The sequence below is a fragment of the Ostrea edulis genome, chromosome 4 (assembly GCF_947568905.1).
Source record: "Ostrea edulis chromosome 4, xbOstEdul1.1, whole genome shotgun sequence".
NCBI classification, from domain to species: Eukaryota; Metazoa; Mollusca; class Bivalvia; order Ostreida; family Ostreidae; genus Ostrea; species Ostrea edulis.
In genome coordinates, this window is record NC_079167.1 from 90,203,467 (window position 1) to 90,227,812 (window position 24,346).

Here is a 24,346-nt window from a genome sequence, read left to right on the forward strand (position 1 = left end):
AACGAGAGCATGGGAGAGGAGGTAAGATTATCACATAAAACGAGAGCATGGGAGAGGAGGTAAGAATATCACATTAAAGAGCATGGGAGAGGAGGTAAGAATAGCACATTAAAGAGCATGGGAGAGGAGGTAAGAAGATCACATTAAACATGTAAATTACAATCAATTTTATTTTGATATTAGTGAATGTGAGCGTTTCTCCTCAATATTTGTGTAAAAAATTGCATTGTTCTTGTGTTAACTTTATATATATGGACTTGTTTTAAAGATACAAGATTGAAAATAATTGATGGCCCAATGGTCTTGGGGTAGTAAATTATGGATTTGGGCTAGTGGTTTGAAAAAAGTATTTGCTCTTGGGGCTAGTTAATTTGAATACTTATAAAAATTCTTGCACGATCGGGCATGTAAATCAGCCATTTTTTACATCCAGGTTTTTATTAGATGCATGATAATTTCTTGATTTCACTTTTTGTTAAAGTTTTACTATGATGTAACACAAATTCACAAAGGTATCTAAGTATGAGTAGTTTCAAGTGGAGAAAGAATTGTTTTCAATTTCAACTACATGTTTCTTAGAAGGAGGTGTCTAATTGACAATTGTGATGCTTTCATAATCCCATGACTCTGCGTTTGCACAAATTAAAAGCAAAGGCGACATAAACTATTGACCAAGTATAAAAACAAGATCCCAGAGCAATTCTCAGATATTTATCTTTAATATAAGTCAGAACAAAACTTTACTTATTTTTTAAAGAATATTTTCTTTTCTGAACTATTTGTTGGTAGTTATATTAGTACATAAGTTGAACACTAAATGTGTTTGAAATCAACAATTATATATGAAAGTGTTTTATTATTCACTCATTGAATTTGAGCCAATCTTTTTAATTTAATATCCGCAGGTCCAAAGGGACAGTAAAAGCTCTCGATTAACCAGTAAAAATTTAATTTGCCAGCTCAAGTAACCCGTGAATAAAGATAATTAGTTTAACTCTGAGATTAAATTTTATAGTCATTCATTCATGACAGTTGGCCTTTTCAGGGATACCTATTTGAGACAGATCCTTTGTTGTGTCAAGTTTATTATCTTAACATGTTGAATATATTTATGTCCTAGGCTCCTCCAAAGCAAGTACCTAAAACGATAGAGAGCATGAGAGTGAAGGACGAAACGATGGTAGACCCTGAGGATACTGAGGTGAGTAGCTAGGTTATAAAGCAGGTGTTTCCGGTGAGAACCTCAGGCTTTCAAGTGCATGGGTCCTTATTTTTTTGTCAGAGACACTTATTTTCTTAATTTTCCTTATTTTTTGTCAGAGGCCCTTATTTAAGCTCCAAAACTCCAATAAAAGCCTTATATTTTCAAGAAAATCCTTATTTCACAATATTTTAATTTTTTCAATAAGCAAAACAGTAATTAAATCAAGCCTTAGTAAGTAAGTACACTCTCAGCTTTGTGGTTGTGCTGAATCAATGTATTTCTATGAAGACATTTAGGGGTTATCAGCTAGTATCATCTTCTATGAGGGTAATTCACGTAGTATTTTATGTATATATACCTTTTGGTGAGTAAAGATTAAATTTTTTTGCATTAAATTAATAGGAAGTTTTACCCCTCATTTTTGTCAGAAAAATCTTAATATATCATAAAAATAGCCCTTTATTACATTTGTGAAGAAATTGTCCCTTAAAAAGGCCCTTATTTTCACAAAAAGTCACTTGAAAGCCTGTAACTTATATCAATTAAGTATTTGTCATAAGACAGATTATATGAATTTAACCATATATACTGATATTAGTCTCTTGACAATTTTGAATGGTAAGTGTTTAAATGTATGCACAACACATCATGAAATGTGTGATTTTATCTTCTTCTCATGCAGGTTATGTTAGATGAAGCCCAAGATGAGCTGCAGACATATTTCAACAGAGAAACTTCACCGAAAATATTAATCACCACCTGTGATAGACCTTGCCTTGTAAGTTTTATTTCTAAGTTGAATCTTATTATGCTCCCCTTTGAAAAAGAGGGGGCATATTGTTTTGCACCTGTCGGTCGGTCTGTAGACCATGTGTTGTCCGCTCAATATCTTGAGAACCATTCACTTGATGATAATGATATTTCATATGTGGGTTAGTTATGAGTAGAAGAGGATCCTTATTGTTTTTCAGGTCAAAAGGTCAAGGGTCAATCTACTCTGGACATAGGAATATAATGTCCGCTCAATATCTTGAGAACTCTTTGCTTGAAAGACATCAAACTTGGCACACTGGTACATCCTAAGGAGTAGATGACCCCTATTGATTTTGAGGTCATATGGTCAAAGGTCAAGGGTCAAACTGGGCATAGGAATATACTGACCATTCAATGTCTAGAGAACCCTTTGCTTGACAGACATCAAACTTGGTATGCCAGTACATCTTCAGAAGAAGATGACCCCCATTGATTTTGAGGTCACATGGTCAAAGGTCAAGGGTCAAACTGGACATAGGAATATACTGTCCGTCAAATATCTCGAGAACCCTTTGCTTGACAGACATCAAACTTGATACACTGGTACATCTTCAAGAGAAGATGACCCCTATTGATTTTGAGGTCACATGGTCAAAGGTCAAGGGTCAAACTTGACATGGGAATATACTGTCTGCTCAGTATCTTGAGAACCCTTTTCTTGACAGACATCAAACTTGGTACACTGATACGACTTCAGGAGAAGACGACCACTATTGATTTTGAGGTCACATGGTCAAAGGTTAAGGGTCACACTAAACAGGAATATACTGTCCGTTCAATATTTTGATAACCCTTCGCTTGACAGACATCAAACTTGGTACACTGGTACATCTTCAGGAGAAAATTACCCCTATTTATTTTGAGGTCAGATGTTTAAAGGTCAAGGGTCAAACTGGACATAGGAATATACTGTCCGTTCAATATCTTGAGAACCCTTTGCTTGACAGACATCAAACGTGGTACACTGGTACGTCTTCAGGAGAAGACGACCCCTATTTATTTTCAGATCACATGGTCAAAGGTCAAGGGTCAAACTGGACATTGGAATATACTGTCTGCTCCATATATTGAGAACCCTGTCGTGTGGTCAAAGATCAAGGGTTAAACTGTACATAGGAATATACTGTCCGCTCAATATCTTGAGAACCCTTTGCTTGACAGACATCAAACTTGGTACACTGGTACATCTTCAGGAGTTGATGACCCCTATTGATTTTTAGGTCACATGGTCAATCCACTCTTGACATAGGAAGATATTGTCTGCTCAATATTTTGAATTGATGATACTACTCTCAATTAAATGATGTGTGTGTGTATAACCCTTTTCAATTTTGCACCATGGAGGGCATATGTGTTTTACAAACATCTCTTGTTTTAAGGTACAGTTGAACTTGAATTTTTTCAAACATCAATATCTCAAACTACATGGATATATCGAAGTGAGTTGGAAGTCTTAACTTTCTTTACGCAGTTGAACCTCAATATCTTGAACTCTCAGATATCTCTAAGTTTTTTCTCGGCCCCATCAGGTTCAAGATAACAAGGTTTGACTGTATGTTTCATTAGAGATTTACACAGAATGAATAAATACTGTGTTGAAAATTCTGCATATTTCTGCGACTGAAATATGAATTTAATGACTTTCTTTTTCTTTTAGAGAACCAATAAATTTTGCAAGGAATTGAAGCTGATTATACCAAATTCTGAGATTAAATACAGGAGAGGTTTGGACCTGAAGAAGGTTATCCCACAAGCTATCGAGAGAGACTTTACAGATATACTTATTGTAAATGAGGACCGGAAAGAACCCAGTATCCCTTCACAAAGTATCAGAAAAAGAAAATGGGAGACTGATTCAATAACACTGTTAAAATATCTTGTCATTTACAATTTTATTTAACTATTTCTATCGTCAGAATGACATTGAGAATGAATTTGATAGGTCCAAGATCTGATGTAAAACATTTTATTATTTATTTAAAATGTTTAAGATTTACGGCAGTAGAAATGGTTCACAAATTCTAAAATTTGGTTTGTTCTCCCATCTTTCTGTAACACACTGAACAAAGGGACCTGTTCTTGATTTGATGTTTGTAATTTCTTAGACAGTGTATAATTCTTTAACACGTTGTTAGACGGACTAGTTATAACTCACCTACCAGAGGGGCCCACTCTTCACTTCAAAGTCAGCAATGTCAGACTAACCACAGAAATCAAGGTATAGTACACGCATTGTAATCTATTTAGATATAGTACACGCATTGTAATCTATTTAGATATAGTACACGCATTGTAATCTATTTAGATATAGTACACGCATTGTAATCTATTTAGATATAGTACACGCATTGTACTCTATTTAGATATAGTACACGCATTGTACTCTATTTAGATATAGTACACGCATTGTAATCTATTTAGATATAGTACACGCATTGTAATCTATTTAGATATAGTACACGCATTGTAATCTATTTAGATATAGTACACGCATTGTAATCTATTTAGATATAGTACACACATTGTAATCTATTTAGATGTTGCACATTTTGCATGCTCTTTTTGAGTTTTGATATTTTCATGCCTTTGAGATTAAAGTTGGGGATATTGTTGTTCCCTGTCCATCTGTCAAGGTACATGAATTCCTACAGATTTCAAATTAGATCTTTCATTAACTTACCAAGGTGACCCCCGGAGAACTAGTTTGGTAACACCAGCATCCATGGATATTTTAATGGTCTATTTTTAACAAACTTTTGCCTTACCATAATTCATACACTGTATATAAATGGATGACTCATCCATGGATGCACATAACCATTCATGATTTGGATGCTGCACCTGATGATATTATCTGGATGAATGACCAGGGTATAACTGCACCTGATGACATTATCTGGATGAATGGCCAGGGCCCAGGGTATAGCTGGACCTGGTGACATTATCTGGATGAATGACCAGGGTATAGCTGCACCTGATGACATTATCTGGATGAATGACCAGGGTATAGCTGCACCTGATGACATTATCTGGATGAATGGCCAGGGTATAGCTGCACCTGATGACATTATCTGGATGAATGGCCAGAGTATAGCTGCACCTGATGACATTATCTGGATGAATGACCAGGGTATAGCTGCACCTGGTGACATTATCTGGATGAATGACCAGGGTATAGCTGCACCTGATGACATTATCTGGATGAATGACCAGGGTATAGCTGCACCTGGTGACATTATCTGGATGAATGACCAGGGTATAGCTGCACCTGATGACATTATCTGGATGAATGACCAGGGTATAGCTGCACCTGGTGACATTATCTGAATGAATGACCAGGGTATAGCTGCACCTGATGACATTATCTGGATGAATGACCAGGGTATAGCTTTTGCAGCAGGTCTGTTAATCAGTAATAATACAATATAGCTTCTAAGGATCCAGGCCTGTGTGGATAATGCTCCTTGCCACTTCATCAAATGCATGTCTTTGTTATGAAGTAGAATATATGATTCCAATCCTGAAGAACCCACCGATAAGGCTCCTTGCATAAAACTGACACGTTTACTTGAAATAAAATCCACCAGGTGGAGCTCTGTTGTCTTCTGATAATTCATGTATTCTGCAGGGTGTTGATTGATAGATGTAAAACTTATACGGTACCAATTTTGATGCACCAGATGCGCATTTTGACAAATAATGTCTCTTCAGTGATGCTCAACCAAAATGTTTGAAATCCAAAATAACAATGAAGTTTTAGGGCTATTTTAGGGATAAACAGTGTGCCAAAAAAGTGGAGTGAAATTCCTCTAAGGATAAGAGCTATGTGTGAGGGGGATAATCCTTTATTTTGAAATGAATTTCTAAATTTTATGACAGCAAATACATCCGTATTTTCAAGCTAGTAACGAAGTACTTAGCTACTGGGCTGTAGAGACCCTCGGGGACTAACAGTCCACCAGCAGAGGCCTCGATCCAGGGGTCATAATGTAAAACTTATATGGTATCAATTTTAATGCATATATATATTATCATATGATTGAATGATTCTTAACTTTTTGATTGGTTAAGATCCAACAAACTAGAAAAAAAAATATCATTTCCATATGGTCTTTTAGGTGAATATAACATTATCGGACCAAAAATAAATTGATTAATTTTTGGTTATCTAATGAAAACTCACATTTTGAATTACTTTTGACTCGCTGCAAACAAAGATGGTTGATTAGATATTGTTAACTCTAGAAGTTGGTTTCAATGTTTTAATTTATTCATCCATAATGGGGGGGGGGGGGGAATTCTAATCACTTTCGACAAGGTCTTGCATCTAGCTGTAAACAAGGTTGGCTGAACAGTTCAGTGAATTATATATTCAGGTAGCTAAAGCATTTTATTGACCTCAGAAATTGCATACTGCGAAGTAGAATGTCAAGAATTTAATTTTCTTTAAATTTTAGCTCTGAAAGGATGAACTTTGTCATTTTTTTTGCACAATTTTATTCATGCAGGGAGCATGGTTTGTCAAACTGATTTCTTTAATTTTCAAGGTAGAACTATTATATTATGGATGTAGTATATGATAAGGCTTTTTGGAAATGTTCAGGCATTTCAAACAATATAAAATTCTATTTTTAGAGAGTTGGGGAGATGAGTAAGCACAAACCCGAGTTGATCCTGAATAATTTCAGCACAAGGCTTGGTCACTCAGTAGGGAGGGTGTTTGCTTCACTATTTCCTCATGAACCACAGTTCCATGGACGGCGAGTGGCCACTTTTCACAACCAGAGGGATTTCATATTCTTCAGACATCACAGGTCTGTCGTGTTCTTTTTTAAATTATCGATGTTAATGATAGTTCTTCTGAAATTTTTGCTCTGACATCCTACTTGATAAAGCTATGTTAAATACCAAATATCCTCTCATATGATGTGAAGAATATGAATATAAAACCTTTATTAACTTCCTTTAAACTTTGTTTTTGGCAGATATGTATTTAGAAATAATAAAAGGGTTGGACTAAAGGAGCTAGGACCCAGATTCACATTAAAGTTAAGGTCATTACAGAAAGGAACATTTGATTCCAAGTATGGAGAGTACGAGTGGGTACATAAGGTAAGAGTTGTCTTTCTTGGGGTTATGAGTAGGTACACACAGTAAGAGTTATCTTTCTTGGGGTTATTTTATATGAGTGGGTACACACAGTAAGAGTTATCTTTCTTGGGGTCATTTATATGTGAATGGGTATGCACAGTAAGAGTTATCTTTCTTGGGGTTATTTATAAGTGAATATGAGTGGATACACACAAAAAGAGTTATCTTTCTTGGGGTTATTTATAAGTGAATATTAGTATGTACACACTGTAAGAGTTGTGTTTCTTGGGGTTATTTGTAAGTGAATAAGAGTGGGTATGCACAGTAAGAGTTATCTTTCTTGGGGTTATTTATATGAGTAGGTACACACAGTAAGAGATATCTTCCTTGGAGTTATTTATAAGTGAATATGAGTAGGTATGCACAGTAAGAGTTATCTTTCTTGGGGTTATTTATACGTGTAGGTACACACAGTAAGAGTTATCTTTCTTGGGGTTATTTATACGAATATGTACACACAATAAGAGTTATCTTTCTTGGGGTTATTTATGAGTGGGTACACACAGTAAGAGTAATCTTTCTTGGGGTTATTTGTAAGTGAATAAGAGTGGGTACGCACAGTAAGAGTTATCTTTCTTAGGGTTATTTATATGAGTAGTTACACACAGAAAGAGTTATCTTTCTTGGGGTTATTTATAAGTGAATAAGAGTGGGTACGCACAGTAAGAGTTATCTTTCTTGGGGTTATTTATAAGTGAATATGAGTGGGTACACACAGAAAGGGTTATCTTCCTTGGGGTTATTTATAAGTGAATATGAGTGGGTACACACAGAAAGGGTTATCTTTCTTGGGGTTATTTATAAGTGAATATTAGTATGTACACACAGTAAGAGTTATCTTTCTTGGGGTTATTTATATGAGTAGGTACACACAGTAAGAGATATCTTTCTTGGGGTTATTTATAAGTGAATATTAGTATGTACACACAGTAAGAGTTGTCTTTCTTGGGGTTATTTGTAAGTGAATAAGAGTGGGTACGCACAGTAAGAGTTATCTTTCTTGGGGTTATTTATATGAGTAGGTACACACAGTAAGAGATATTTTTCTTGGGGTTATTTATAAGTGAATATGAGTGGGTACGCACAGTAAGAGTTATCTTTCTTGGGGTTATTTGTAAGTGAATAAGAGTGGGTACGCACAGTAAGAGTTATCTTTCTTGGGGTTATTTATATGAGTAGGTACACACAGTAAGAGATATTTTTCTTGGGGTTATTTATAAGTGAATATGAGTGGGTACGCACAGTAAGAGTTATCTTTCTTGGGGTTATTTGTAAGTGAATAAGAGTGGGTATGCACAGTAAGAGTTATCTTTCTTGGGGTTATTTATACGAGTAGGTACATACAGTAAGAGTTATCTTTCTTGGGGTTATTTATGAGTGAATATGAGTGGGTACACACAGTAAGAGTTATCTTTCTTGGGGTTATTTGTAAGTGAATAAGAGTGGGTACACACAGTAAGAGTTATCTTTCTTGGGGTTATTTATATGAGTAGGTACACACAGAAAGAGTTATCTTTCTTGGGGTTATTTATAAGTGAATAAGAGTGGGTACACACACAGAAAGAGTTATCTTTCTTGGGGTTATTTATACGTGTAGGTACACACAGTAAGAGTTATCTTTCTTGGGGTTATATATGAGTGGGTACACACAGTAAGAGTTATCTTTGTTGGGGTTATTTATATGAGTAGGTACACACAGTAAGAGTTATCTTTCTTGGGGTTATTTATATGTGAATATGAGTGGGTACACACAGCAAGAGTTGTCTTTCATGCAAATTATTGAAAACGGATGGGTACACAATCTTTTTGCAATGTATATTAGGCCCAAAAAAATAATTTTTTATAGTTTTTCAGAAGCCACTGCATTAGATTAAAAGTACTGCATTGATCAATATTATTGTCACATTAAAAAGGGGAATAACTTAATTTTCTCTTTTAACCATTAGTGGACATTTGCTATAAACGAAAAGTTGTATGCATGGGTTAGGGTTATATATCTGGCCTATTGTGGTTGTAATTATACAACTATTGAATTAATATAATATTAGGAAATTGTACATTTTCTATGATCAAATTTGATATATTGCCCCTCCCTATATAAATCTGTACAAAGTTTTCCCACTGAATTGCACATAACTGAGAAATCATTGTCAAAATTTAATTCTGCACTGTGAAATTTATAAATTTTACTTATATAAATACAAATTAAATGTGCATTACCATCATTTTGTAAAAAAGTTTGTTTGTAGCAAGTGGCCTTGATACAAATTCTGAAGTGTTTTATGAAATCAAAAGTTCAATTTTGGATAAGTAAATAGTTAGCATAATCTTTTATAAGCAATTGTTTACAAAATTGTTTATTCTTTATAGTAAGAAATTTCAAACAAGTTTACAAAAAAAATTCCGTTGGTAAATCTATATAAAATTTGTATGTGAAAAAAATAGGTAACTGTGCTACAGATATTTGGGGCGGGACCCTGCCTCATTGATAATAGTGAAATATTTGGCCCGGGGAAAAAAGATTACTCTATTTATTTTGTTTTCGACCTTATGAATGTCTCGAATTATTTTTGATACTAAGTATATTGTAATTTTTTTTTCAGAGGAAAGAAATGGAGACAAGCAGGAGGAAATTTTCTTTATAACTTTTTTGTTGTACAGTTGTATATTTTTTTTTATGAAATAAATCCATCATGTTTTCAATGACTCGCTTACTGAGCTTGTGATTTGTGGATGGTCTGATTCAAATCTCAACCACTTCAGACCTATAAGGCTTCAAAGTAGGTAGCAACTGTTCATTCACCAAAAACCTAAAAATGGAGGTCCCATGTCGCGACAGGCATTGGCATGTAAAAGAAACGCTAAGCATAGGTCTAAATTTGTGGTACTTCACCTACAGATGGTGACATCTCAATACAAGGGAAAAATTCTCAATGGGACATAAAACAAACAATCATTCACCAAACTTTTGGTATTTAAAGTGAGTTAAGAGTCTTGTGAACGAGACTTTATAAACCAAGGTCCCATGTCAAGGTTGATGTTGGAAGATTTCTCATAGCGTTGGACTGAGCATTTGTTCAGTTTGGCTATCCACATAATGGTGTTCTCTCTGTAATCCACTGGAGTGAAATACAGTTAATCACGATTACATCGAACACACTTATAATGAATTCATGCTTACAGCAAAGGTTTCATTCCCTGTAGTTTTAAAACATAGGAATATTGGATATAACGGATTACATTTATAATGAATTGAAATTTGTCACCAGCATTGAGTATGTTTTACTATAATTTCCATATGGGTGATAAAATTAGACAAAATAATCGCTGTTAGATTCTCCTCAGAATGCTGGTAAATGGTGGGTTAGTGGTTTTGTTTTATGAATAGAAAACAAGTCGCCTCAACATTTATTTGCTATAAAATTAGCCTCAAGTGAACAAGCAGAGAGACAGTTACAAGTATCTCGGAATTGTAGTCTGGATGGGAGGCCCCGTTTTTCCTCCCCATTCCATCTGTCTTGAGCCTCCCTTCAGTCTGGCTGCCAACACTTCCTGCTCCATTCACAAGATTGGTCCCACTGTTCACAGGGTTACTTCCTGGTCGTAGGGTGGCAGTTCCATTCATAGACACAAGATTGGGCCCATTGCTCACGGAGCCACTTCCTGGTCGCAAGGTGGCAGCTCTGGTGGTGAGGGATAAAGGAGTGGTTGTTGTAGTTTTCCTTGGACGTTTAGTTCCTGAAATTTATCATCTTTATTTTGAAGACTGAGTCAAAACCTTGAACCTTGATCTGGAAGGTCAAGATGATTCACAAGAATGAATGTTAATACAACTTTACAATGTACATGGTCTATGCTCTATTGCGCCACCTGCTATTCCGCCAACATATTGTAAATTTTATTAGCGTGCGAGAAAATTTCGGAGAACGTCATCGTCGCGAATATTTCTCGTCGTGAACCAGTCCTTGAATGTCATAGGCTCGATCGCGAAAATTACTCGCACCGAACCAGTTTATTACAGGTGAATCGCGAAATGAAGTAGCCGCGAATAAAAGTTGGTTTACAGTATTGCTGCATTTTCGTTGATAGGCGGTACTATATGCTTTTAAGGATGTTGTACAAGACATCAATCTAATTAAAATTAGATCCTATGATCCGCTCATCTACTATCGCCACATAGCGTGTAGCGATTGTAGATGAGCGGATCATAAGAACTAATTTTAATTAGATTGTACAAGACAGATTCCTATGACAATAGGATAGTGGTTAGAGCGCTCACTTTGTTACCGGGTTTGATTTTCTTGGTGCCGCGTCAAAGCATGGGTAGTGAATGTTCTTTTACCGAGTGCCCGGCACAACGGGGGTGAACGTCAGGTGTATTTCGGATATGACCTTGAAAGCGGAGGTCACAGTGAGAGTTGGTACGATAAAGAACCCTGTGGTGCTACAGCTGTACACGCCGTGCATACGTCCAAATTCGTAGCAAAAAAACTGGTTAAGTCTCCGCATAAATGAGAGATGCCCACATAGGACGTAAAGCAACGTACAAACAAAAAACTGAGTCAGGACATGTTTCGCACACATCAGTCCTGTGTAGACCACCTGGATATTATAATGCAATACTTACTTCTTGTGTGAACAACCCTTGTGGTAGTAGGACACGCTCTGTGGATCACGTTTTCACATACCCCCTTTGAGTCACCTAAAATTAAAATTTTCATGTTTCTTTATATCAGTAAATACTTCATGACAGCCGCCTTGTTCTCGTGTACAAATGCTGTCAAGAAAATATTACCAGGGCCCAGTTGCAGAAGATGAGTTATTAAAGTTTAACTGACAGTTAATGTCTAGTTAATGCTATATAAATGTAAGAGTTAATGGAAAATTAACTGTCTGTTAAAAGTAACTAACCGTCGTGTCACTGGGTCACTATGACAACCATTTCAAAAACTTCACGTGGGGCGGTCACGTGATCAATTCAAAGGTTGATGTCATTAATTCATTTGAAGAGATAAACAATCCAATTGTTCTGCGTACCACTTCAGCAGAATAATTAATGCTATCGATAATTGAAGATATCATTAAGCATTTGAAGAAATCTTAAATTGAATTGTTACACGCATTAATAAATGAATTGATGTTTTCAAATGATAAAAAATATCTCCAATCATTTGAATTTATGTAAATTTGGCGCTCCGCGATCTTCACGCGATCTAACTTGCTGGTATTTAAGCAAGCTGCAGTTTCGCAGATACTTTCAAACTTGATGCCGGTTGCGGTAGCTTAGTGGTTATTGCGCTCGCATTGTAATCCGGAAGTCCCGAGTTCGACATTTAGCGACCTTGTCGACTGTTCATCAATTGGCCATCATCAGAAGTGAAAGTCATGGGTCTTTCTTGAAGTTGAGACCTAAAAAATCCCAAGGTCGCGTGTCACAATAATTGTCAAAACGATAAAGAACTCCCACTGCTACGGCATGAGCACCATGCATAGTTCAAATTTTTAGACACTTCACTTACAGCTAATAACGTCACATTCCCGTAACCCGAATCTCCCTAATGCTGAGCAAGAATGGTGACGTCACTTGATGTGTGAAATATTCTCGATTGATTGATTGAATATTGTTTAACGTCCCTCTCGAGAATATTTCACTCATATGGAGACGTCACCACTGCCGGTGAAGGGCTGCAAAATTTCGGCCTATGCTCGGCGCTTATGGCCTTAGAGCAGGGAGGGATCTTTATCGTGCCAGACCTGTTGTGACACGGGACCTCGGTTTTTGCGGTCTCATCCGAAGGACCGCCCCATTTAGTCGCCTTTTACGACAAGCAAGGGGGTACTGAGGACCTATTCTAACCCGGATCCCCATGGGATTAAAGGATGATAACAAATAAACTAATCCTGATCGTTCATGTATATGTCCTTCGCACTGAAATGAACTGAGGTGTAAGTTTTCGGAATAATATAGATAGAATTGTGTGAGGTGAGTATCTCTACAACACGTACAATTATCCAAAAGAGCAAAGATACGCGTCTGTCTAGGGGATTAATTATGAAGATTCTTACCCAAAGGTTCTTTACTTTTCACTTTAAGGTCACAGCCAGTTTTTACTATTTCACTATAATCTTCAAAAGGTTGTTCCTTGAATCTCATGGTATAGTAGGATGATAGGAAAACCACAAACTTTCCCGCCACCGATATCTCGCTCACAAAACACATGCCGCCCTCCTCGGTTTCTGCATGGAAAAGTATGCCTTCAACATTTTGGTTAAACTTACACAATGACTATATGAAGTGCCAAATTAACATAAACTCAAATAATTGAAGATATCTTTATAATTATTTGAAGATGTCATCACTTCAATTACTACATGCGCAAATAATTGAATGGATGCGTACCAAATCAATTATTGCTGTCATCAATTGAATTGATGAGCGCATCAATGTGGTGAGATTATTCCCTAACAAAATTTTGATTTGAAGTTCGGTATAAATTACTTGATGATCTCTGTAATTTGATTGAAGATATCTTTGATTATTTAAAACTATTTTGTATAAGGAACTGATGCGCGTGTCAATTCTTTTAAAGTAGCAACCACCACCCATTTTTTAAAAATTACCCAAAACAATAAAAATCAGGTGCAATTACCAATTTTGAGTATGCTGATTTCAAATCTGGATTCCTTTTACTCCAATTTCTTATAGAAAATGAGGTATAGTGTCTTAAACACCCCTACCGTCAGGTTGCCAAAAACGGAAAATGTTTCATTTCGCATCAAAAAGTGACCCAACTTTATTTCTTGAAACACCATTACCCAAAACAATAAAAAGCAGGTGTAATTACCAATTTTGAGTATGCTGAATCCAATTCTGAATTCCTTTTACTCCACTTCCTTACAGAAAATGAGGTATAGTGTCTTAAACACCCCTACCGTCAGGTTGTCAAAAATTGAAAATGTTCCATTTCACATTAAAAAGTGATCTGAAAGTTATTTCTTGAAATAAGGCATACAACAGAAACGGAAAACAATTAATACTAAATTATTCCATGAACATTCTTAGTTGTTTTGGAAAGAATATATCTCACCTCTGGACTTCACAGATACAGGAAAGGAAGAGGAATACGGAGCGGATCAACGATCTTAAATTTAATCAGATTGGGCCATAGCCTAATGAACTGATGAACAGGAACAACAGTAAAATTAATAGGAAAACTGATTTATTAAACATCAGCAAGTCTTTTCCGAGAACTTCTGGTAGAGCTGTCGGGGGGAGGGGGGGGGGGGTCTGAGTTGCATCATTATCAGAATTTACCGAAACAGTGGACTCTCTGGCCAGTCTGGGGGCTGAGCTAGTTGCATCAGAATTGACAGAAGCAGAATTCTCTGGCCAGTCGGGGGGCTGAGTGGTATCAGAATCTATTATTTATTTATTTTTTCAAAATTCAGAAATTTAAAAACTGCATGATCAGATTTTTTTGTAACACTAATAATTAATGTCACTTTATTGCGATGACTCTTCAAGTACAAACCATGATATTAAAAAAAAATTAAATGACATGATAGATAAATAAATAAATAAAATATTTGTAAGTTACTTTATTTATCCAGGGACCTATATACTAACCATATTTATGATTTATCTGTAAGTAAGTCACTAATTAAGAAAATTGCATCATCTGTAGCTTATGACCCCTTTTGCCTTGCCTTGTAATTAATATTGTTGAAAATTTGGCAAATAGCATTTTTAACCCCCCAGTCCACACCCCACTTTTCTTTAAACGCTAAAAATCCAGCTAATTCAGTGAGGAAGAAATGTCACTACCATATTTCGAATTTCCTCTAGACTATATCAAATTAAATACCGCACTGCTATCAGTCACAGATTGACACTGGTAGGGGTATGGGGACCTGGTCTGTGAGTGTGATGGAAAAGATTCTGATAAAAATAAAGATTCACTCATCATTCAAAAATGTATAAACATTGTATTAATGTATACCACCGGTACGTTGTGAGTACGTTAATAATGGGAGTTATCTTTCCCTGGATATCTAAATCAATCAAATACTATATGAACACGGGCAATTATCGTCCATGTTTGACCTCAGTATAATTTATTCATGCATAAAATGTATTAATATGTATGGCATGTCAAACGTTGCAATATTTGATCTTTTCCATTTGTATTGTATAATTTTCCATTTGTATTCTATATTTTCAATTTGCATTGTATAATTTTTCATTTGCATTGTATAATTTTTCATTTGCATTGTATAATTTCCATTTGTATTGTATAATTTTCCATTTGTATTCTATATTTTCCATTTGTATTGTATAATTTTCCATTTGTATTCGATATTTTCCATTTGCATTGTATAATTTTTCATTTGGATTGTATCCAGGGAATGTTTATTTTGATTTGTTACGAAGGATTTCATTAGTTAACGTCACTGATGTACCACATCTGTAGACCAAACTTCCACCAGAGTTCGTTTGCTCACAAACCATTCTATTCGTAGGCACTGTGACGTAATGAGGCCTCGACGAGGAGTTTGATCTGTAGACGTGCTTAGCACACAGGGCCGTAGCAATGACGGTTCTTTATCGTGCCAACGCCTGTGCAGCGATACGGAATATCTGTTTTTAAGGTCATTACGGAAAGACCCGTGATTCTCACTTTTAAATGCCGAGTGTTTGGCAAAGGAGCAATCACTGTCTTTGTTTATGTCTTAGGTTTGATGCGTCAATAACAGTAACGGTTCTCGAACTCACGACCTCTCGCCCACAAACCAAGCGATATATTACTGAGCTACCGCGATCAGGTCCATGTAGGACTAGTTATTTTTGAAAATACGTAGCTAACTCTAGTAATGGCGAATCCCCCACCCCCTGATCTTTTTTTTAAAATAGAACTCTCCAGAAAAGCATGCACATTTTTATTTAGTCAGAATTCAGTAGATTCGGGGGACTTAATTCGGCCCTTGGGTCCCCACCAATGAGCCAATTGTTAACATCGAGTTTGTTACAACTATTCAATGGATTCAATGGATTTATCGTTTATCGAATTTGGTAATGCGCGAGATGTTGAAGAGGTAAAGTTCAGGAGCCACGTTTCGCAGGAATGTACCGTATTTGCTAAGTGTAATGGCGTACACCCCCCTCCCCAATTAATTGAACGCTTTTATGCGTCTAATGTGATCAGCATATTCAAACTAGTCTCCTATTTAACCACTGCCTGATCTAGATAATTCTGAACGAAAGGATGCAGTAAACTGCTGGGTGTCTGGGGACTGCCCCCCCCCCCCCCCCCCCCCCCAATTTTTAAATTTAAGGTAAATCTTAGTATCTTGTTTAGAAAAATGTATTAAAAGATAAAAGAAGCAATAATTTCTTCCATTCCCGGAGAAATAAATGACGAAATCTTTTGATTTCTTGAATTACTTTATTGAGAGAACTTAATTTTTCCAGAAACCCTTAAAATTTGCGTCATTTTACTAATTTTACTTTATTAAAAATGACATATTTCAAGCCCTATAAAATCTGTAAAATCCAGCTTTCGGGGGCTTCGCCCCCTGGACCCACTGGGGCCGCCTCAAGGCGCCCCCAGACCCCCTGCCTCATAAAGTGGCGCCCCCGTAACTGCAATTCCTGGATCCGCCCCTGTAAGTCCCCTGGAACAAGTGCGTTTTGACAAAATAAAACGCACATGCATGCTTTTTTGACATCTATATATAAAATATCATATTTGTGAAGGAAAGGGGGGGGGGGGGTCTCCCGGCGCAAGATTCCATATTGCTAGCTACATGTATGTTCAACAAGTCCTTATATGGAACCGATCGCGGTAGTTCAGTGATATATCCTTTGGTTCGTAACCGTGAGGTCGCATGTTCGAGTTCTACTCGTGTCATGGCTGCATCAAACCATTTAATACTTTCCCATATGCATTGCTATCTAAAAGTGAGAATCACAGATCTTTCGGATAATGTGACCTTAAAAGCAGACATCCCGTGTTGCGACAGGCGTTGACTCGTTAAAAAAAAAACCACTGCTACGCCACTGTGCGCGTACATGTAGCATAGTAAGTCTATTTGTGGTACGTCACGGCTAAATATAAGTGGGGCCTAAACTAATGAAATCCTTCGTAACAAATCAAAATAAACAATCCCTCGGATGCAATACAAATGAAAGATTTTGCAATGCAAATGGAAATTATACAATGCAAAACGGAAAAATTATATAATACAAATGGAAAATATGGAATACAAATGGAAAATTATACAATACAAATGGAAAATATAGAATACAAATGGAAAATTATACAATACAAATGGAAATTATACAATGCAAATGAAAAATTATACAATGCAAATGGAAAATATAGAATACAAATGGAAAATTATACAATACAAATGGAAAAGATCAAATATTGCAACGTTTGACAAGCCATATAATATGTCACTCTTTGTTGCGTATTTCACCGTTAAGTAAATGTTTACATATACTCGCTCTGCTTTACACTGATTCTCATATAAAACAGCAAATTGAAACTTTGAAAAGTTGAAAAATAAACTTTGTAGAATGTTAATTTCTATTATTTTTATGTGTTGCCGATTATATCGTAGATTCTTACTAAAAAGATCTGCAGCTCAGGACGAACAGGAAAAAAGTTATGGTTTCTAAAATGGAGTACTATAAAATGCCAGAAGTAATTTACGAGGCCATTTTGTATTGTATTTAGCATGATATAGGAAGAAAACCCAATATAAAATGTGAAAATGTTTTAATGAAATCAAAAGACAACATTTTAAACTATGCAATCAAATCAACATAAACCAACATTCAATGACACATGTATTAATATCTAATTCTTTTGTAATCATGAAAATTATTTCAAAAGAAATATGTTTTGTCTAAACTTTGCACAACTTTTTAGAATAGATAATGAAATAGTTTACTTACAAAGAATTCTTTTAATACACTCTTCAATGCTTTTGCTTCCCGAATTTTAAATGATAAAATGTATAGCATATCTCTGAAACACTCAGTAAAGGTGTATGACTTTGATTTCGCCATCTGTAATTTACGAGTCGATGTCTGATTAAATCATCAAAATATTTTATTTTGGAACTTTTAGATAGTAAATCAAATAGTATATTATGTATTTTTGCAAGTAATAATCATTCGTATACCATATATAGACATTGAAGAGTACAAATTTTACAAATCTACTTTTAATAAAGAAAGATAATTTTCTGTAATTTACGGGACAAAAAACTGATAGATTTACTTTCTTTATTGGAGATCTTTTTGCAGGAAGTAAACCAGATTTGATAAACGTCTGTATATCAATAAGTCAAATAGATCTATTAAAACGTGAAATCATTTAATTACATGTAGAAAATAAAGTATCTTGTGTATAATAGATTTTGTTGTTAAAGATGTCCGTATACCTCTAAATCAGACATTAACAGGGAATAATCGTCTCATATAATCAAAGCTTTTTATTATCCAGTCATTAATTTGTTATATTATAAATTAAAATAAAACATGATTTAAGACCATACACAATCCTAAATAAAAACTAATCTAAAAATGGAAACCATAAACATTAAGGTAATTTACGAGGCAGAGCCGTAATTCACGTGACATAATGACAATGCCATTTTGTTTACATCTGCATGCCTATTCGACCGACAAATAGTGTTCCATACAATATGAATAAATCACATTATTGCATAATAAGACAATTTTCTGTTTAGATACACAAATAAATAAATATGATAATAGAATACAGTCAGAAATTATCCTTTGGCTTTGAATACAACATCGTCCCGCCTTTCAACTTTTTTGTAGACTTCTTGGCCGTATGACGTAATAAACACGCATGTTTTTAAAAATTTAAAAGCTCCCGATCTCGATGTAATTTTTAAAATAGATATTCTTGATGGAATATAGCTATACTAAAATTAGGACTCGTAAATTACGTCCCGTGTATTACTTTTCTCAACATAAAACTGTTCAATTTCCATATTTTTTGTTTATATCAAAGTGAATTTTGATTTTTTAATTTCTAAACGATCTAAAGAAAAAACAAACACAAGTAAATTGTATCACTTCCAAGTAGTATGCCCTGTAGGCCCGTCCCGTATGATTACTTTCTTAACCCAGCATACTGACTTTTGTGGATTCTCGGTTTAGTAACTTTTTTATTGTTAACAGCTTGATGGAAATGTTTATGATATCAAATAAAATAGATAATATATAACTGATAAGAATATATTCTGCCTCTTTCTGAAGCATAAAGTATATTGAATTTTTCAGAAGTACATTGGACTCGTTGATTACATGTGATTTGGCGACAAAGTTCATCAGTCCTTTATTAATTTGGAGTTACTTATAACGTACCAAACTTCTTTACAAATTCAACTATCCATTCCAATCTTACGTAAACACACACTGTTTGATCCGAATATGTGACGTTTATTTTTATAACCTGGACTTGAACATGAACCACTCAAATGACGACAAGGGGTTTTCATAGTACTTTTGTACTTTGGACTCCCGTTCTTAATAAATTCATGCTGAAATGTAGGTCTTTTGATTTTTTAAATTTGTTTTTATATCTTCCTAAGAAATTTTCTCGCCAAATGAATGCGGTATTTGCTATATTATGTTCACGATTCAACTATAAATACTGGCGACATGGTTTTGCTGTTTTATATGAGAATGAGTGTTTATCGCTTCAATCTCAAAGGGATTTTCTGGAATGTGCCTAATTACGTGAGATACGCTAAATAAAGCTATTTTAGATCCGAACGATCAACTTCGCATCATTCGTAGGCTCTAGGTTTATCCATACTAGCCCGTAAAAAATAGGGTGGAACCTCGTCCCACTTTTCCTGTAGAAATAAAAATAGAACATGACGCGCCACCTAGCGAGCGTGGTTGTTGCTATTTAAAGCTGTGTGGTCTAACGTTCATCTTATTTTTTTTAAGTTTACGGAATTACTTAAATGAAGGTAAATTAGTTTTTTAAAGTTAAATTTCCCCAAATCGTTCCCTTGTAAAATAAAACAGCGAGAAGATAACTTTTTAAAAAAATATATAGGGGGAACCCATAAGTACATCTGCCGCTCGTTAAGGTAGTACTCTACATCGTCATAATGGCTGACTTCCTTTAAAAACATGGATGACAAAATCGATGTCATCAATATTTGACTTTTCCTTTTCCATTTAAATACGTAGTCGAGTAGCTCAGTAGGTTAACACGTTGACTGCAAATAAAAGAGAAAAAAAAAAAACACGTTGACTGCTGAACTGTAGGTCGCAGGATCGAATCCAGCAGGGGTTTTAATTTTTTTTTTCCAGATTACCTTCTACTAAAACTGTATTTTTTGACAAAATAAAGTAAATTTGAAAATTTTCAACTTCAAAATATTGTTTTACATATCCTCCACTTTTCATCTACATCAAATTTCTCCGGTGTAGCATACCTCCTTAAGTCTGTGAGGCGTCTATAAATAGCCCCACACACATGAACACGTGACTGTCACTTGATTTGAATTAGAAATGGCTGAGTGACACTTGTTTGTCAACACCGATTTAAAACCAACTAAAACAGGTGAAATAATGTAGAACATCTCACACAGTCTCATAAATAAGTACATGTGGTATTTTAACATGCAGTGTTTTTACAAGATGGACAAATCTTATTGAAATTCGGACTATACAATTTTGAAGAGAGCAAATTTCAATTAAAGATATCATCAATTCAACTGTGGATATGTTGAATTGAAGCTATCTTTAATTTGATAGTTGCTCTCTCTCTCTCTCTCTCTCTCTCTCTCTCTCTCTCTCTCTCTCTCTCTCTCTCTCTCTCTCTCTCAAAAAAAATTTTAAAAAAAAATTATTGCGCGCATCATTTCAATTAATGATATCATTAATTGAATTGAAGAGAGCAATAATTCAATTATTGTGTGCATTAATTGAATTATTGCTTTCTTCAATTAAATTGTAGCGCACATCAATTTAATTGTCGATATCATCAATTCATTTGAAGAGGGCAATGCTTCAATTATAGCGCGCATTAATTTTGCAGAATAATTAATGCTATCACCTATTCAATTGATGCGCGCAATAATTCAGAAGTGAAGATATCATTGAATTGTTGCGCACATCGAGTGAATTGATTACATCTTCAAATGATTAAAGATATCGTCCATTGCATTATGTATTAGAGTTTATGTTAACTTGGCGTTCCATACAACTAGGAATTGTCATCAAGCAACACATACAGAAGTACGTGTTCGATTAGTATTTCTAAAATTACATAGAGCCGTTAACAATTGCAAAACTTTTCTTAAGTCTTCGAACTTACCTACTCCTGAAATATTGAGAGAGGCTGGAATGTCGACGTTGCTGTCTTTGAGAACACAATCCACCAACATACTGTATACACCATCACGCACTTTAGACGATATGGTACCAGCGACTATGACGTCAGAATACTGAGTTTTGTCGTTTAGGGTTACCACTCCTGGGCTGGAGCAGCTAGAAATTCCACCAATCAGAGCAAGCAGAAGAGTCATGTGATGAAATGGATGCGATGGCATGGTTCTGTGGAATGTTATCATGTCAAAGGTTTTTAGGTTTCTTGATTTCAGTCTATAGGGTTAGGGGGCAACAAGTGTTTTGTCGGACCAGTGGTACATGTATGTTGTGTGATATCACACGATTTTACTCTTCAAATGGGAAAGATACATGTAATTGACAGAGTTAAAGGATGTCGACTGGGTACTTGCAACAATATGTGTATTGTTTGTCCCTCGGACCTAAAGGCTAACATCTTCAGGCAAAGCTTCGTTCTCGCAATTTGGGTCCGAAACACACTGCCATTTTGCCTTCTAACCCAGTTCCCATATGTATGGCCTTTGTACCCTATTTCATAGTATGATTTGTTTTGTACTGTAAATATTCAAAGCTGTAGTATATACATGTAGAGAAGTGCTCTATTCAAAAATTTGCACAAAACTGTTCGTGTTCGTTAAGACAATCACTCAAATGACCAATTGCAACATGTTTTTGTTTGTCATCTTTCGAGGTCCTCAGTACTCCCCTTGCTTGTCGTAAGAGGCGACTAAATGGGGCGGTCCTTCGGATGAGACCGCAAAAACCGAGGTCCAGTGTCACAGCAGGTGTGGCACGATAAAGATCCCTCCCTGCTCAAAGGTCATAAGCGCCGAGCATAGGCCAAAATTTTGCAGCCCTTCACTGGCAGTGGTGACGTCTCCATACGAGTGAAATATTCTCGAGAGGGACGTTAAACAATATTCAATCAATCAATCAATCGTCATGCACTGCGTTACCATTTGAACATTTACAACTTTTTGTACAATTGGACCAGTTTTATCGAATCTAGTAATAATCTCTACACGATTCAAGGGCAACGAAAAATATTAATTTTGCCGTCCATGATTCTCGGACCCCTCCCCCTTCTAAGACTCGGGTTTGTGCCTAAAACCTAAAAAAAAAAAGTGGAGTAATCTTTTTACTCTTGGATGTGAGAGATTATAGAGTCTCATTTTTGTACAAGGAGAGGTTATATAATCTCATATTTATCGCTTATGACCAGACGATATACATGCTTTGATCATCAACCAAGGTTATTTGCCCAACGTTCAAAATATCAGAATATTCGTCCAGGTGATAAGTTTTGTAATGTTGAGACAATGGAAGTTCATACTTGGCACTAAAATTGGTTAGGACCAGATAATCTAAAATGATATACACATGTACACCAATGGCATTTTTCTAAGGCCAAAGTTACTAGCACAAAAAGAAGAATGAAAACCCTATCAATATTTGTGCGGAACATTGCTTAAGGTGGCTCACTACATCCCGAAATAGTTTCTCAAATCAGTACGAATTTATTCAATCATAAAAGATATGATGATATATATAATAAGTATATATGCCAAAAAAGACAGAAAATATGCAAATTTGGATAAAAACATAATTTTCAAAAAAATATATATTTCAACACATATGAACAAAAGATTGTGGCGGATTTGAACTCAAGATCTGCGGTTCACCAGCCCAATGCTTTAACCACTGAGCTACGATGATAGACAAACAAATCGATCGATACAAATAATTTCACAAAACATTTAAATCGCCATCTTGTGACGTAGTGTTATAAAGAGTGTAAGCTTTAGTGTAGAGAGCTACCTTAAGGAGAAATACTACCAGTCCATAATTACAATAAAGGTCTTTTGGCTGAGGCCAAGGTCATTGATATTTATAGAAACATTTCTCCTGGATGTAACTTTGGTAAAGGTCATAGGTTAAAAAAAAATCAACTCTTTTTTCCGGGCCATAACTTTGTAACGAAAAGACATTGAAAGGTCATATAGGCACCAATGTTGCTTGGAATCCGACGGTGTGTTACGACTATGAAACAAGGTCATTTGTCTAGAACCAAGGTCACTTACAAATAAGAATTCATAATCTTTTCTATCCTGGTTTTAATTCCATAATAGAAAAACATTAAAGGTAATGATCCTGCGAGATACAGGGGGTGAGCATTAAGGTCCACTGGCCTCATGAATACTATGTTCTATAAAGGGTAACACTATACTGAACTTGTTTCAAATTATAATTGCTGCCACATGCACTACTTTGAATTAAGATGCGTGTATGTACAGTGTATATAATATAACTTCTACGACTTAAATGACGTACCTTCTTTTACAGAATCCGTAACTAGCTACGCGTATTCTTGTAACACTTCCTTGATATAGAGTACTTTGCAGCGCTGTGGTTTAAACCAAAGTACCCATTCTACCCAAGAAAATAAAAGCCACCTTGGTTAATCCCTAGGACCTGGAATATGTACCCAACAATGCGATAAGAGCCGAATTTTTATATCCATCATTTTTATATCCATCAGTCCTCTTTTGTCCTGGCATCTAAGAGTTTACATTTTGACTTGTTTATAGTTGTCTCCCCTTCTTCGGGAGTTCACCAACAGCTTTATCGTTTTTCAATTGCTGTATCGTTGTAGTGGTTTGTTGAGGGGTTATAACGGGTGCTAAGTAAATTCTTTTGTGGGCTGGTAGATTAATCACTTCTTTTAAGATAACAGAAATCGTTCTTTATTAGTACGAGGTTAATCTAAT

The 24,346-nt window shown here is 35.5% G+C and overlaps 2 protein-coding genes across 2 annotated transcripts; one reads left to right on the forward strand and one right to left on the reverse strand.

Moving 5' to 3' along the window:
* Window positions 1-47: 47 nt before the first annotated feature.
* Window positions 48-9,871, forward strand: LOC125670673 (ribosome production factor 1-like). The gene is made up of 9 exons (XM_056164257.1): window positions 48-59; window positions 1,121-1,201; window positions 1,887-1,982; window positions 3,397-3,456; window positions 3,675-3,828; window positions 4,153-4,235; window positions 6,653-6,831; window positions 7,003-7,129; window positions 9,772-9,871. The coding sequence occupies exons 1-9, from the start codon at window positions 48-50 to the stop codon at window positions 9,811-9,813; spliced, it is 834 nt and encodes a 277-aa protein (XP_056020232.1). The 3' UTR covers window positions 9,814-9,871.
* Window positions 9,872-10,564: 693 nt separating this feature from the next.
* On the reverse strand, window positions 10,565-24,107 carry LOC125672271 (uncharacterized). The gene is made up of 5 exons (XM_048908474.2): window positions 23,910-24,107; window positions 21,547-21,785; window positions 13,235-13,405; window positions 11,796-11,870; window positions 10,565-10,906 (listed from the first exon to the last, which is right to left on the reverse strand). The coding sequence occupies exons 2-5, from the start codon at window positions 21,779-21,781 to the stop codon at window positions 10,584-10,586; spliced, it is 804 nt and encodes a 267-aa protein (XP_048764431.1). The 5' UTR covers window positions 21,782-21,785; window positions 23,910-24,107; the 3' UTR covers window positions 10,565-10,583.
* Between the last annotated feature and the right edge of the window lie 239 nt (window positions 24,108-24,346).